This window comes from Bombina bombina, chromosome 2 (assembly GCF_027579735.1).
Source record: "Bombina bombina isolate aBomBom1 chromosome 2, aBomBom1.pri, whole genome shotgun sequence".
Lineage (NCBI taxonomy): Eukaryota > Metazoa > Chordata > Amphibia > Anura > Bombinatoridae > Bombina > Bombina bombina.
Window position 1 is genome coordinate 70,298,855 of NC_069500.1, and position 15,445 is coordinate 70,314,299.

Sequence of the window (15,445 nt, forward strand, 5' to 3'; positions counted from 1 at the left end):
CCCTTGCGTTTCCCAGAAAAGCAAACAAACAATGCATAAGACTGACGAAACCCTTAATTGCCTGCAAATAAAATTTTAGCGCTCGCACAACATCCAGATTATGCAACAAGCGTTCTTTGTGAGAATAAGGATTAGGACTCAAAGAAGGTACAACAATTTCCTGATTAATATTCTTTGGGCAGGAAACCAAACTTAGTTCGCAGAACCACCTTATCAGAGTGAAATATAATATAAGGGGAATCACACTGTAAAGCAGAGAGTTCAGAAACTCTCAGAGCAGAGGGAATAGAAACAAGAAACAAAATTTTCCAAGAACATCTTAATATCTAAAGAATGCATAGGCTCAAACGGAGCCTGTTGTAATACTTTAAGAACAAGGTTAGGACTCCATGGAGGAGTAACAGATTTAAACACAGGCTGAATTCTAACCAAGGCCTGACAAAACAATTGCACGTCTGGCACATCCGCTAAGCGCTTATGTAACAAAATAGACAATGCCAAAATCTGACCCTTCAGAGTACTTGCCGACAAACCCTTCTCCAGACCATCCTGGAGAAAGGACAAAATCCTAGGAATCCTTACTCTAACTCCAAGAGTATTCTTTGGATTCACACCAACACAAGTATTTACGTCAGATCTTATGGTAAATCCTGCAAGTCACAGGCTTACGAGCCTGAATCAAGGTCTCAATGACCGATTAAAACTAAGCGTTCAATCTCCAAGCAGTCAGTTTCAGAGAAACGAGGATGAAGGAAGGGACCCTGAAGTTGAAGGTCCTTCCTCAGAGGCAGTCTCCAGGGTGGAAAGGATGACATTTCCACTAGGAATGCATACCAAATCCTGCAATGCCACGCCAGGGCTATGAGAAATTACAGACACCCTCTCCTGCTTGATTCGAGTAATGACTCTTGGAAGGAGAGCGAACGGAGGAAAACAGGTATGCTAGACTGAAAGTTCCAAGGAACTGCCAGAGCATCGATCAGAAATGCCTGCGGATCTCGACCTCGAGCCGTATCTTGGAAGTTTGGCATTCTGTCGAGAAGCCATGAGATCCAACTCGGCTGCCCCCCACTTAAGGGTCAAGCTGGGAAAACACATCCGAATGAAGTTTCCACTCCCCGGGATAAAAAGTCTGTCTGCTCAGAAAATCCGCTTCCCAATTGTCCACTCTTGGGATGTGGATCTCAGAAAGACAGCAGTTGTGGGTCTCCGCCCACTGAATAATTCGGGCCACCTCTGTCATGGCCAAGGAACTCCGGGTTCCCCCCTGGTGGTTGATGTAGGCCACCGAGGTTATGTTGTCCGACTGGAATCTGATAAAACCGGGCTAAGGCTAACTGAGGCCAGGCCAGAAGAGCATTGAAGATTGCTCTCAGCTCCAAGATGTTTATGGGCAGAACCGACTCCTCCTGGGTCCATAAGCCCTGGGCCTTCAACAAGCCCCATACTGCTCCCCAACCTAGAAGGCTGGCATCCGTGGTCACAATCACCCAGGAGGGTCTGCGGAAGCAAGTACCCTGGTAGAGATGACCCTGAGAAAGCCACCACGGAAGAGAGTCTATTTACGCCTGATCTAGATCTACACGCGGAGACAGGTCTGTATAGTCCCTGTTCCATTGTCTGAGCATGCATAACTGCAGAGGTCTGAGATGGAATCGAGAAAATGGAATGATGTCCATAGAAGCCACCATCAGACTGATTACCTCCATACATTGAGCCACTGACGGCCGTGGAGAGGACTGAAGGGCAAGACAAGAGTCGAAAATCTCTTCTTTTTCTGACCTATGTCAGAAAAATCTTCATTAATAGGGAGTCTATTATGGTTCCCAAATATACGACCCTTATGGGATCGAAGAAAAGACAACAACAAGATCTCCGTATGAGATTCTGCTTGTTGAAAAGATGGCGCCTGAACCAGAATGTCATCCAGATAAGGTGCCACTGCAATGCCCCGAGATCGAAGCACAGCTAAAAGAGCCCCCAGAACCTTTGAAAAAATTCTGGGAGCTGTGGCAAGGCCGAATGGAAGGACCACGAACTGGAAATGATTGTCAAAAAAAGGCGAATCTCAGAAACCTGTGATGATCCCTATGAATGGGAAACATGAAGGTATGCATCCTTTGGGTCTATGGTTGTCATGAACTGACCCTCTTGTACCAAGGGAAGAATGGAGCGTATAGTCTCCATCTGAAGGATGGCACTTTGAGAAACTTGGTTAACACTTTAGATCTAGGATTGGTCGAAAAGTTCCCTCCTTTTTGGAAACTACAAACAGATTCAAGTAAAATCCCAGACCCCCTTCTTGAAAGGGAACTTGAAACTATTACCCCCCAGGGCGCCAAGGTCCTTGACACAATGTAAGAACGCCTCTCTTTTTATCTGGTCTACAGATAATCTGGAGAGGAGAAACCTGCCTCTGGGAGGAAAAGATTTGAAGTCTAATTTGTATCCCTGGGAGACAATGTCCAATGCCCAGGGATCCGGTACATCTCTTATCCAAGCGTGGGAAAAAAGAGAGAGTCTGCCCCCTACAAGATCTTCTCCCAGGTCGGGGGCCAACCCTTCATTCTGACTTGGAATCAGCTGAAGGCTTTTTAGATTGCTTTCCCTTATTCCAGGACTGGTTGGGCTTCCAGGCAGGCTTGGCTTGATCTTGCTTGGAGGAAGGGGAGGAAGACTTGCCTTTAAAGTTACAAAAGGAACGAAAATTACTCCGACGTCCCTTCTGCTTATTCTTTTTATCTTGAGGAAGAAAACAACCCTTCCCTCCAGTAATATCTGAGATAATTTCTGTCAAACCAGGTCCAAACAAGGTCTTACCCTTGTAAGGAATAGCCATGAGCTTAGATTTAGATGAAACATCCGCAGACCAGGACTTCAACCACAAGGCCCAGCGGGCTAGGACCGCAAAACCAGAAATTTTGGCTCCCAGTTTAATAACCTGTAAGGAAGCATCTGTAATGAAGGAATTGGCTAACTTGAGAGCCTTAATCCTGTCCTGAATCTCATCAAGAAGGGTATCCGTCTGAAGAGATTCAGACAATGCATCAATCCAGTAAGCCGCAGCGCTGGTAACAGTGGCGATACACACCACAGGTTGCCATTGTAGACCCTGGTGGACATACATCTTTTTTAGTAAAGCCTCCAATTTTTTTTTTATCCATTGGATCCTTAAAAGAACAACTATTCTCTATGGGAATAGTAGTCCTCTTGGCCAAAGTGGAGATCGCTCCTTCTACCTTAGGAACCATCTGCCATGACTCCTTAATAGAATCCGCTATAGAAACATCTTCTTAAAAATAGGAGATGGGCGGGGGGGAGGGGAGGGAAAGGGGGAAAAAAATGGGGATAAATATACTCCAACAGAGAAATTATAACCATTAAGGAATGACAGAATGGAATTTAATTCATAATATTTTGCGTTTTGTTTGCTGATGTTTTTTGACTGTTTATTCTTTGTTTTGGAAATAATTGAAAATGTATAAACCTGTTGGAGTTCAATAAAGATGATTTTAAAAAAAAAATAGGAGATGGAGAAAAGGGAATACCAGGTCTTTCCCATTCTCGAGCAATACTCTCCGCAGCACGGTCAGGAACCGGAAAAACCTCCACCGTGGAGGGAACATCAAAGTATTTGTTCAATTTACTAGACTTTTAGGATTGACTACAATAGTTGTGTCAGAGTCGTCCAAAGTAGCCAAAACATCCTTAAGTAATAAGCAAAGGTGTTCTAGCTTAAATCTGAAGGATACCACTTCAGCACCAGAAGAAGGAATTACACTGTCTGAGTCTGAGATGTCCCCCTCAGATGTTTCCAACATGTCTTCTTCCTCAGCCTTATGGGAAGGGACACTCTGGATGGCCAGAACTTGATCAGAAACCTTACTAACTGTTTCCTAAAATTTCCTTTTACGCCTTCCTTGCAACATGGGAAAGCTGACAGGGCCTCAGATACGGCAAGGGATACCTGGGAAGCAATGTCTTGTAGAGACAATCCTACAGGATTGCAAGAGGAAACACAGGGCACTGTATGTGGAGACTGAAAAAAAGTTGGGACGCTTGAGGAGAAAGCTGCGGCATATCTGCAACAGGAGACACCTGAACAGCATTTGCCTGGGATAATGGTGGCTCATGGTCAAATATTTTATCTCTATAACAAAGTTATCTCAATGCATGAGGAACAAAAAGGAACTGGGGGTTCCACCTGAGCATCAAAACATAACTGACAAGCAGCAACTTCGCCTGGGATAATGGTTTGAGCGCCTCTTGATCCATCTTATGTAATAAATAAGAATAAAGTGTAAAAATTCTTTATTTGAAAATAAAAAAATAAATGTGTACTGTGTCTTTAAATAGAAATGTGTGTTAGGGCAACAAACCAAATAGAACTCACCTACCTGTCCTGCAGCTCATTTTCAAATACAGAAAAGTTACAGAGCCCTAACTGCCGAAAAAAACGGCTTACAACAGTAGTCTCCATGACCAAAAGTATAAAAACTACTATAACACACTGAGCCACCATAAATTACCTCACAGTCTCAAAGCCCAAACTGCCTAAAAGAAACCCCAAACATGAAGGTTTAATAAAGTCCTATATTAAATAAGACATCTGTTAGCTGTAACAAGTGCCAGCAATCTCCTTGCAGAAGAAAATTAAAATGGCACTTACCTGAAAGTGCTGTCCGGCAGCAGGACAGCTCACCTGGGTTGAGAGGGTGCAGCACCTCACATGGACCTGAGAAGAGAGAAAAACTGAGTAAAACCTACTCAGGTTTTCTAGTTAGGGCAGCAGATTCTTGATAAACCGCAGTGAGGATTTACCTCACAAGTTCTCAAGTGCTCAAAAGCCACCACTGCCCTACTGAAGAGACTGATGTGGGACTAGGCTAGACCCTGAAAAGAACAGAGTAAGCTTACTCTGCTAAAAAAATAAAATCTTGATTGAAGAAAACTTCTCATCAGACACCTAAACTTCACCTCCTCCTTGCACTACAGGCAAAGAGAATGACTGGGGGATTGTAGGTAGGGGAGTGATATTTAACAGCTTTGCTGTGGTGCTCTTTGCCTCCTGCTGGCCAGGAGTGATATTCCCAACAGTAATTGATGATGATCCATGGACTCACCGTGTCATTAGAAAGAAATCACACACAAAAAAGCAGCCTTTAAAAGTCTACCTACTATTCTTGCGTGTGCATCTTGCTACTAAATAAGCCCAATGTCTAAAGAAAGGAGGAGAACTTACTTCCAAGGAAAGGCTAGAAAATTATTAACTGTACGCCCTTCCAGTTTTAAAATAGCAATCATCTGCAACACTAAGCAACAGAGAAACAAGCCAGAGCCTCCAATGTTTCACCCCGTATCAGATGATGGACATCTGGTAATAAAGTTTGGTTTGTGTGCAAGCTGAATGGTAGAGGTGCTGTTGTATACAAGCATAGTGAGGCTAAGAAGATATCTTTGAGTGCATTCAGATGATGCACTGAATATTAAGCAGTGATAAGGAGAAAATAGTTTGGTTATGATCAAGAAAATACTAGAGTGTGTTTGTATAAAAGAGTGAGAAATGTCAGCATGCAGAGAAGGCATCATAGTTATATTACACCAGTAGCAACTCACTCCATGTAATACGTGACAAAGATACAGCCCCTGCAAATTACACTGGAAAATAATTATTTTTGTGTTCTGTGCTAAACTGCTGATCCCTTTATAAATTTTCTTCCTCTTTGTCTCCGAAATAGGTTTCATACTCATACAGAGTTATTGATTTAGTGGAAGAGCCATAACAATTTACCTAAATTAGCATGAGTCTTGTTTAAAACTCTGGTAATTAAGAACTAAGGAAGAAATTTGTGTCATCAGCAAACACTGGTACATCTTAACTGAGAACAGTTAGGTCCATAAGTATTTGGACAGTTACACAATTTTTATAATTTTGGCTCTGTACATTACCACAATTAATTTAAAATGAAGCAATCAAGATTGCACTGAAGTTCAGACTTTCAGCTTTAATTTAAAGGGTTTAACAAAAATATTGCATGCAGTTGTTATACCGTTAGGAATTACAGCAATTGTCATACAGAGGGGCCAATTCTGTAAAGCTCTCAGGGTTTCTGAGATTCTATGAGAAATCTCTCCAGTACTATGAAACCCCTGTTCTAATTCTATAAAGGCAGTTTTTACCTTGTGAACAGTGTGTCTTGCAAAGGGGTGTTATCTGTTTTTAAGTATGTGAAGGAGCTGCATGCATTATAGTAGGACTCACAATAAATTGTAATTTTAAAATCATATAGAAAGAATAAATAACTTACTGAAATAAATTTAAATTATGCAGTAAAATTTTGTATTGTTTAAAAACACATTACATTTTAAATGAAATTGTTCGGCAAAAAATACTGTTCTTATTGAAATTGTGCAATTAAGGCAATTTAAGGTGCACAGTATAAATTGTAATATAAATACACTGCACATGCAAAAAAACCATAACATATTCATTTTCTTATTGTACAATTAGTGTTCCTGCCTCTGCTAGTGGGCTGCACAGGGGTGCTTTGTGGGTCTAGTTGAAATTTCTTAACTGGGTCTGTCGTATTTTATAATCTTTTTTCTTTTAAATATAAATACCCACAAATTAAAGGGGACAGTCTTGCACGTTAAGCCCAAACTCACTATGTAACTTCAAATCCAATATTTATTTCAATATATAGAGGCATACCTCGTAGACATTGCGGGTTCAGTTCTAGACCTAGTCTATTAAGTGTGCAACAGCATTATGTCTAAATAAAAAACACAATGTACACACCTTTATTAAAAAAATACATTATTGCTAAAAATGCTAACCCATCTTCTGAGCCTTCAGTGAGTCATAATCTTTTTGCTGGTGATGTGTATATATATTTAGGTGTGTTTTTATATATATACATATATATATATATGTGTGTGTGTTTATATGTGCATATATGCTGGAAAAATGGCTCTGATATTCAGTGTAAAAAAGCTGGCTGTGTCAGGACAAGAAATTTTATTGTCAATACATTATTTTTTAATTTTTTTTAAAAATACTGTTCTCTCTTTAAACATGTTTAAAGGATACTGAACCCCAAATTTTTTTCTTTATAATTCAGATAGAGCAGGCAATTTTAAGCTTGCTGATTGGTGGATAAATGTAGCCACCAATGAGCAAGCACTTCCCAGGGTTCTGAACCAAAAATGGGCCAGTATCCCTACAGTTCCTACACAACATACAGCAAAATTACAAAAGCCATGAAACATTATTATTATTTAGATTACAATAAAAGAGTTTTCTTTTACCTCCGTGCCCGTCTTCTTGGTATGAAAAATTATTTTACAAATTCTAATTCATTTAGAAAATGAAAATACGACATTTCTTTATATTTCTCACCGATGCATTTCCTGCGGTCACCATACCATCCTTCTTGAACACTGAAGGAAGCTTTGCCATCTGTTCTAGGGTAGTCTGAGGCCGGGGATGTTCATCTTGTTCCATTTTGACAGCACCTTTCCTGGTTTTAATTTCAACTGGTGCCATTTCAGCAGTGAAATACCCAGCATCCTGAGCTGTGCATGGAAAATACAGTGTTACGGTAATCTGACATTTCTAGTTTATCACGAGTATGAAAAAGCACATTCAAAAATGGTTAAAAAAAAAAGTAAAAGCTGTTTAGATTGTTATGCCTGATAAAGACAAGTCTCAATGATGTATGAAAGGACAGTTTACACAAAAATCATAACCAAGAATTGCTTTTATTAAGCACTACAACTTCAGGTTCAAATCTCCAAATCCAGAATTATAAAAAATAAAAATTATTTAAAAAAAAAACAGTTTTCACTCATTTTGATTTGTTGTGATTTCTAAAAAATATTGTATTTTTAAACTGTTAGGGACTTGAAAAGGGTTTGGATTTCAGAATATTTGTATATTTCCATCTGTAAAATAGGACAGCTTGGAGAGGGGATAGGACCAATTGTAAACAACAATATCTTATGTAATGTAGGCAATATTTACATGTCATAATAAAAAGCTTTATTATGCAACGTTTAAAGCAGTTTTATATAATTTATCAAACTTTTGTTTACCTAGTACCCTCCGTACGGTACTGTAATCATTTGTTGTTTTAAATAAAAACAGACTTCATTTGCATTTTAGAACACAAAATCTAACAGAAGACAGGCAGAGAGGATTGTGACTTAATTGTGGGTAAAACTGCAATTTTTTAGTCCTATACTACAGTGAACTATAGTGGATACAGAACAAGCATTTTTTTCCCAAAATGTCCAAATGGAGTAAATTGAAGGTTATTTTCTGATTTAGCAGCAATTAATTCCTGCAATAACTGACAGAAGAAAACACAGGACTGCAAGGATTTCAATATGACAATACAGTTATAAAAGCTTTAACAATTGATGACTTGAGTGTGGAAGGTAGCAGGAAGAGGTATGTACTTTTTTCTATACTATTTGAGTAGGTCTCATAGCTGTCCATATATGTACCTCTTCACTAGTTTTCTGAATGAGGAAGTATGTTTGATTCCTTCTCATTCTTAGTACCTTCTGCCAGATTTGACATGATGTCATATTATGTCATCATTTGGAGAGGCTACATACAATGAGAACAGGCAAAGCTGGTAAAAAATTCTTAAAATTAGATTCATCAGAAACATATTGGACACATTAATAACAAAAGTTGGAGCCTGCAGGATTAGATTTGCACATTGACGTGCCTGCATTTTAAAAGAGCTTATTAAGACTGAGATTTTAGATTGTAACTTTTCTTTTAAATATTATGGGCCAGATTACAAGTGGAGTGCAAACTAACGCTCCTGCTTGAGAGTTAATTCAGCTAGAATTAAGATTTTTGTGCTCGTCGGGTTGCAAATTGATGGTTCTTTTTTTTTTCCCAAAGAATGTTATGAGGTGCTGGTACTGCACAGACATGCAAATTACATACTATATAAAAGGACCCTACATTCTGTCATCCATATGACAAAATGAAACATTTAAAAAAAAAGCAGACTTTTTTGCCTTTTTTTCCTGACAAAATATGGAGGGAAAGCTAAATACCGTACATTTAAACTAACATACCAGCATCAGATATGTACTTCCTACCAATGCTAATGGCTGATTGGTATTTCCTACTAATGCTACTACCGCTCTCATCCAATAAGCTTTAACAAGCCAATGTGCGCTAGCATAAAGTACACAAATGATACAGCTGCATACATTTCAAATTAAATAGCTTATTTCATGCTTAACACTAGATTATGAGTTTTGCGTTATGAGTCAAATAGCATCGTTATGGCCCATAACGCTTCATTTTCCCTAACGTTGCTATTACAAGTCTTGTCGGTATAGGTGTAATGCACACCTTTTAGCCCGTCACGCAACGTCAGTATCGCACTTTTTAAAAAGTTTTTTTTCAATGGGACTCCCATAGCGCCGGTATTACGAGTTTGCCTGGGAAGCCAAAAAGTGAGCTGTACACTCTATAACCATAAGATCTGTACCGCCATCTAAAGTCAGTAGTTATGAGTGTTACGTTACAAAGCTGTACCATAAAACTCATAACTAAAGTGTTAAAAAGTACACTAACACACATAAACTACCTATTAACCACTAAACCGAGGCCCTCCCGCATCGCAAACACTATAATAAAGTTATTAACCCCTAATCTGCCGCTCCGGACATCGCCGCCACTATTAAAATGTATTAACCCTATTCCGCCGCACCCCGACATCGTCGCCACTATAATAAACCTAATAACCCCTAAACCGCTGCCCTCCAACATCGCAAACACTATTTAAAAATAATTAACCCCTAATCTGCCGTCTGCCCACACTGCCGCTATAATAAACTATTAACCCCTAAACCGAAAGCCCCCACAACTAAATATACTAAAATAAACTATTAACCCCTAAACCTAACGCCCCCCTAGCTTTATATTAAAATTACAATTTCCCTATCTTAAATTAAAACTTACCTGTCAAATTAAATAAATTAATATTAAACTAACAATTAAACTAAGATAATTATTAAACTACAATTAAACCAACTACCAATTAAATTAAACTAAACATTAAAAAAATCTTAACACTACTCTAAAAAATTACAAAAAAGTATCTAATTACAAAAAAACAAACACTAAATTACGAAAAATAAGAAACAAATCATCAAAAATAATAAAATAAATTACACCTAATGATCAAAAATAAAAAGGAATTACACCTAATCTAATAGCCCTATCAAAATAAAAAAAGCCCCCCCAAAATAAAATAAAAACTAGCCTACAATAAACTACCAATGGCTCTTAAAAGCGCCTTTTGTGGGGCATTGCCCCAAAGATATCAGCTCTTTTACCTGTAAACAAAACACAAACAGCCCCAACAGTAAAACCCACCACCCCCACAACCAACTCCCCCAAATAAAATAACTATCTAAAAAAACCTAAGCTTCCCCATTGTCCTGAAAAGGGCATTTGTATGGGCATTGCCCTTAAAAGAGTATTTAGCTCTTTTACATGCCCAGACCCTAAACTAAAAATAAAACCCACCCAAAAAACCCTTAAAAAAAAAAAAGCTAACACTAACCCCCGACGATCCACTTACAGTTCTTGAAGTCCCGCTTGAAGGATCCATCCAGCCGGCGAAGTCCTCATCCATGCGGCAAGAAGTCTTCATCGGGGCGGCCTCTTCCATCTTCATCCAGCTGGCGAAGTCCTCATCCAGGCGGCAAGAAGTCTTCATCCAGACGGCCTTCTATCTTCATCCATCCGGAGCGGGTCCATCCTGAAGACATCCGGTGCGGAGCATCCTCTTCATATGGTCACCGCCATAAACTGAAACTTCAATGCAAGTGACGTCATCCAAGATGGCGTTCCCTGCATTCCTATTGGCTGAAAGATTTCAATCAGCCAATAGGATTAGAGCTGCTAAAATACCCAATCAGCCAATCGTATTAGAGCTGCTAAAATCCTATTGGCTGTTCCAATCAGCCAATAGGATTGAGCTCTCATCATTTATTTGGGGGGGGGGGGTTGGTTGGGGGGGGGTTTCTATTTTTTTTACAGGTAAAAGAGCTGATATCTTTAGGGCAATGCCCCACAAAAGGCCCTTTTAAGGGCCATTGGTAGTTTATTGTAGGCTGGGAGGGGGGGTTATTTTATTTTGATAGGGCTATTAGATTAGGTGTAATACTTTTTTATTTTTGATAATTTGTTTCTTATTTTTTGTAATTTAGTGGTTGTTTTTTTGTGTTTAAATGATTTTTATTGAAAATCGGTACATTGATAAACAGGTGGTATAGTTATATTTCTTGTGATAACCGCATAACAACAGTTTGCTAAAATGATAGCCATCAACAATCAATGACCTAATTTTCATAAGTATTTTCAAGATTAATTAAGGATACAGATGAGTCATAACAGAACATAGATAGTTGTAGTTGACCGAAAAAAGAAAAAGGTTCAGAAGGATCAGTTAAGGAAATGGGATGGGAAATGGGGTAATAGGGTTTAATAAGGAAGGGAATATTCCATCTGGTTTAACGTATTGTAGGTGTAGGAAGATTATGGTTATGTCTCTGGAGCCCCAAAGAGTGAGTGACATAAGATTCTTAGCTCTACATGAAAGTTGTTGGATAAGCGGCCTATGTTTGGTCGTGGGTCCCCTGCTCCCAGATAAATTGAATGTTAGAAATCATGTCCTGCTTACCTAGGTAGCAGTAGTGCATCTTTTCTAATGTAAGGACGTGATTTACTTCAGACTTCCATTGGGCGATAGTGGGTATCTCACGTGTTTTCCACAGTCTGGGGATTAATCTCTTAGCACAGGACAACATTAAAAGAAGCAATTTCTTGCGGTAACCACAGGAGAGCTTAGGGATGTGACTGAGAAGGATGAGTTGTGGGGAGAGGGTGACATTTACACTCAAGACTTTATATATGTGCCTCTCTACTTGGTTCCAAAAGTCACTTAGGTTTGGACAGGACCACCAAATATGAGTTAGGGTACCCTCCTCTCCACATCTCCTCCAGCAACTGGAGGAGGCGGTAGGGTATATAACCCTCAGGCGTTGTGGGGTTAAATACCACCTGGCTAGTATTTTATAGTTCAGTTCGGATATAGTTAAGGAGATGGAAGAAGAGTGTGTATGGCGGAAACATTGTCTCCAAGACTCTGTGTCTAAGTCAGTATGTAACTCGGCTGTCCATCTTGTTAAGTATGTAGTGGTTGTTTTTTTATGTAATTTAGTTATGTTTAGCGTTTATTTTTGTTGTTGTAATGTTAGGTTTTAGTGTAAGGCAGGTTAGGTTTTATTTCACAGGTAAGTTTGTATTTATTTTAACTATGTAGTTATTAATAGTTAATAACTATTTACTAACTAGTCTACCTAGTTAAAATAAATACAAACTTACATGTGAAATAAAAATAAAACCTAAGCTAGCTACAATATAACTATTAGTTATATTGTAGATAGCTTAGGTTTTATTTCACAGGTAAGTTTGTATTTAGTTTATATTTAGGTATTATTTAGTTAATAATTGTAACTTTAGCTCTATTTTAATTATGTTAACATTAGGGAGTGTTAGGGTTAGTGTTAGGGGTTAATGGATTTATTTAGTGGTAGTGATGTGGGAGGCCAGAGGTTTGGGGGTTAATAACTTTAGTATAGTGGCGGCAACATCGGGAGAGGCAGATTAGGGGTTAATAGTTTTATGTAGGTGGCGGCGATGTTGGGGTGGCAGATTAGGGGTTAATAACTATATGTAGGTGGCAGCAATATCGGGGGCGGCAGATTAGGGGTTAATAACTGTATGTAGGTGGCGGCGATATCGGGGGCAGCAGATTAGGGGTTAATAACTTATGTAGGTGGCAGCGATATCGATGGTGGCAGATTAGGGGTTAATAACTGTATGTAGGTGGTGGCGATATCGGGGGCAGCAGATTAGGGGTGTTTAGACTTGGGGTTTATGTCAGGGTGTTAGTTACGTTTAAACCTATTTCTTTCCCCATAGACATCAATGGGGCTGCGTTACGGAGCTTTTCATTCCGCGATTGCAGGTGTTAGGCTTTTTTTTTTGCCAGCTCTCCCCATTGATGTCTATAAGGAATTCGTGCACAAGCACGTCAAAGAAGCGCTTGATTACGGTGCGGTATGGAGCTCAACGCACCATATCGCCCACACAAGCCTGCTTTTTTTAAACCTGTAATAGCAGCGCTATAGGGAGGTGAAATAACGCTGCTTTTGTTGTGGTCGTTAAAATCCCTATAGCGCTCAAAACTCATAATCTAGCTGAGAGTAAATAAACATGTTTAGTTGCTGTCCTTCCCTATGTATGACATTGAGTAGGGTCCCTTTAACAAGTGCCGACAACAGTGGCATTGGAGACCACACCAAAAGGGAGATAGTTCCTAGATTAAGACATATCTGCAATGTAAGGGAGATAGTTCCTAGATTAAGACATATGTGCAATGTAAGGGAGATAGTTCCTAGATTAAGACATATGTGCAATGTAAGGGAGATAGTTCCTAGATTAAGACATATGTGCAATGTATATTTTTTGTGGGATATTAGATGCAATAAAGAAAAATAATAATACCCAGATTCCCCTTTAGTCTTGGTTCCTTTCTACAACTGGTCATTTATCAGAAACACAAAAACATATCACTCACCAGCTTTCCATCTCTGCTGTGTCTGGAAGGCATATTTGTCACAGTCTGGTCTGGTGACGTTATATTTTTCACCGAGATTCTCAGCCGTTATAGCCATTGGAGTCTTAATGTGAGAATCTGTAAGTCCAGCCCAAAGGGTATCTTCTAGCTAGAAATCATAGAAGTATGTAACATCAATAGCAATAACTACACAATACCACAACAACTGCTAAAAGGAAGAAATAAAATATGCTTGTTAAAAGGAATTTTTAAAAGGAAAACTATAGTAATTTTAAATCACAATCAAATCCATAGTTAATCCAAACACAGGTAAATGCACAGGTTATGTTTTGCAGGGCTTAGAAGATATTTGCTTAAAGGGACACTGTACCCAAAAAATTTCTTTCGTGATTCAGATTGAGCATGAAATTTTAAGCAACTTTCTAATTTACTCCTATTATCAAATTTTCTTCATTCTCTTGGTATCTTTATTTGAAATGCAAGAATGTAAGTTTAGATGCCGGCCCATTTTTGGTGAACAACCTGGGTTGTCCTTGCTGATTGGTGGATAAATTCATCCACCAATAAAAAAAGTGCTGTCCAGAGTACTGAAACCAAAAAAAAAGCTTAGATACCTTCTTTTTCAAATAATTATAGCAAGAGAACGAAGAAAAATTGATAATAGGCGTAAATTAGAAAGTTGCTTAAAATTGCATGCTCTTTCTGAATTACAAAAGAAAACATTTGGGTTCAGTGTCCCTTTAATGAAAAATGCATTTATGCCCCTGCCCTTGAATATAACGTGCACAGTGTAGGAAGTTCATGCAATGCTAATTAAACTCAGAGCCGGCATCTTTATTCAAGTACATAGCTCAGTGGTAGCTAAAGTAAATGGGAAAGCGTATTTCTCATGTAAATAGCTTTTGCTATAAAAGTAGATAAAGTGTGAAAATGTATACTGATGGTAGGTTTTGTACGTATACTTCTATAAAAAACTAATAGTAGCCCAGACCACTATAATATATATATAAAATATTAAATATAATATATAACATAAATATGAAACCCAAGATTTTTTCTTTCAACAACTTTTAACAAATTGGTATCCTTTATTGAAGGAGCAGCAATGCACTACTGGGAGCTCGCGTAACACATCTGCAAGCCAATGAAAGCATGCATATATTAGCAGCCACCAATCAGCAGCTTGCTCCCAACTGCTGAGCATAACTAGGTAATATTTTCAATGAAGGATATTAAGAGAAAGAAGCACATTAAATAATAGAAGTAAACTAGAAAGTTGTCTAAAATTGTATACTCTATTAGAATCATGAAAGAAAAATTCTGAGTTTCAAGTCCCTTTATATATAAAGAATTCCAAAAAGGATTTGCACAGTCCCACAAATATTGCAGCTGCCACGGTGCCCTTACAGTAATATCATAGTAAACCATCCAAAAAGTAAAGGCACTAACTGGTCTTAGTTAAAATAAAACTTAACGTTTGTCACCTTTGTCAAATGTCATAAAGGGTTCACAATGTATGAACTTAAAAGCAGTTAACTTAGTACTAGAATACCCTAGTTAAATACCAATTCAGTCGGCATTGTGTATAATGTGTATCTTGAATAGTACAATATGTGGTGGTTTAATATTTCATTCTTGGGTTCCATTTAAAAAGTAAAAGCTTTGTGTTCCACGTTTACTAGGCCTCTGCTTGTATTAAGTACATGGTAGCAGAGCTGGTTTACTAGTTGCTACTGAATAACGCCTTCTCTTCTACCGTG

General features: G+C 38.6%; 1 protein-coding gene across 1 annotated transcript in view; it reads right to left on the minus strand.

Moving 5' to 3' along the window:
- The window catches only part of ACAA2 (acetyl-CoA acyltransferase 2), a 74,091-nt gene that overhangs the window by 17,730 nt on the left and 40,916 nt on the right, over positions 1-15,445 (minus strand). The window contains exons 5-6 of the mRNA XM_053701102.1: positions 13,686-13,833; positions 7,400-7,575 (exon numbers count right to left, since the gene is read on the minus strand). Coding sequence (XP_053557077.1) covers positions 7,400-7,575; positions 13,686-13,833 — 324 coding nt within the window. The remainder of the gene's footprint in view (positions 1-7,399; positions 7,576-13,685; positions 13,834-15,445) is intronic.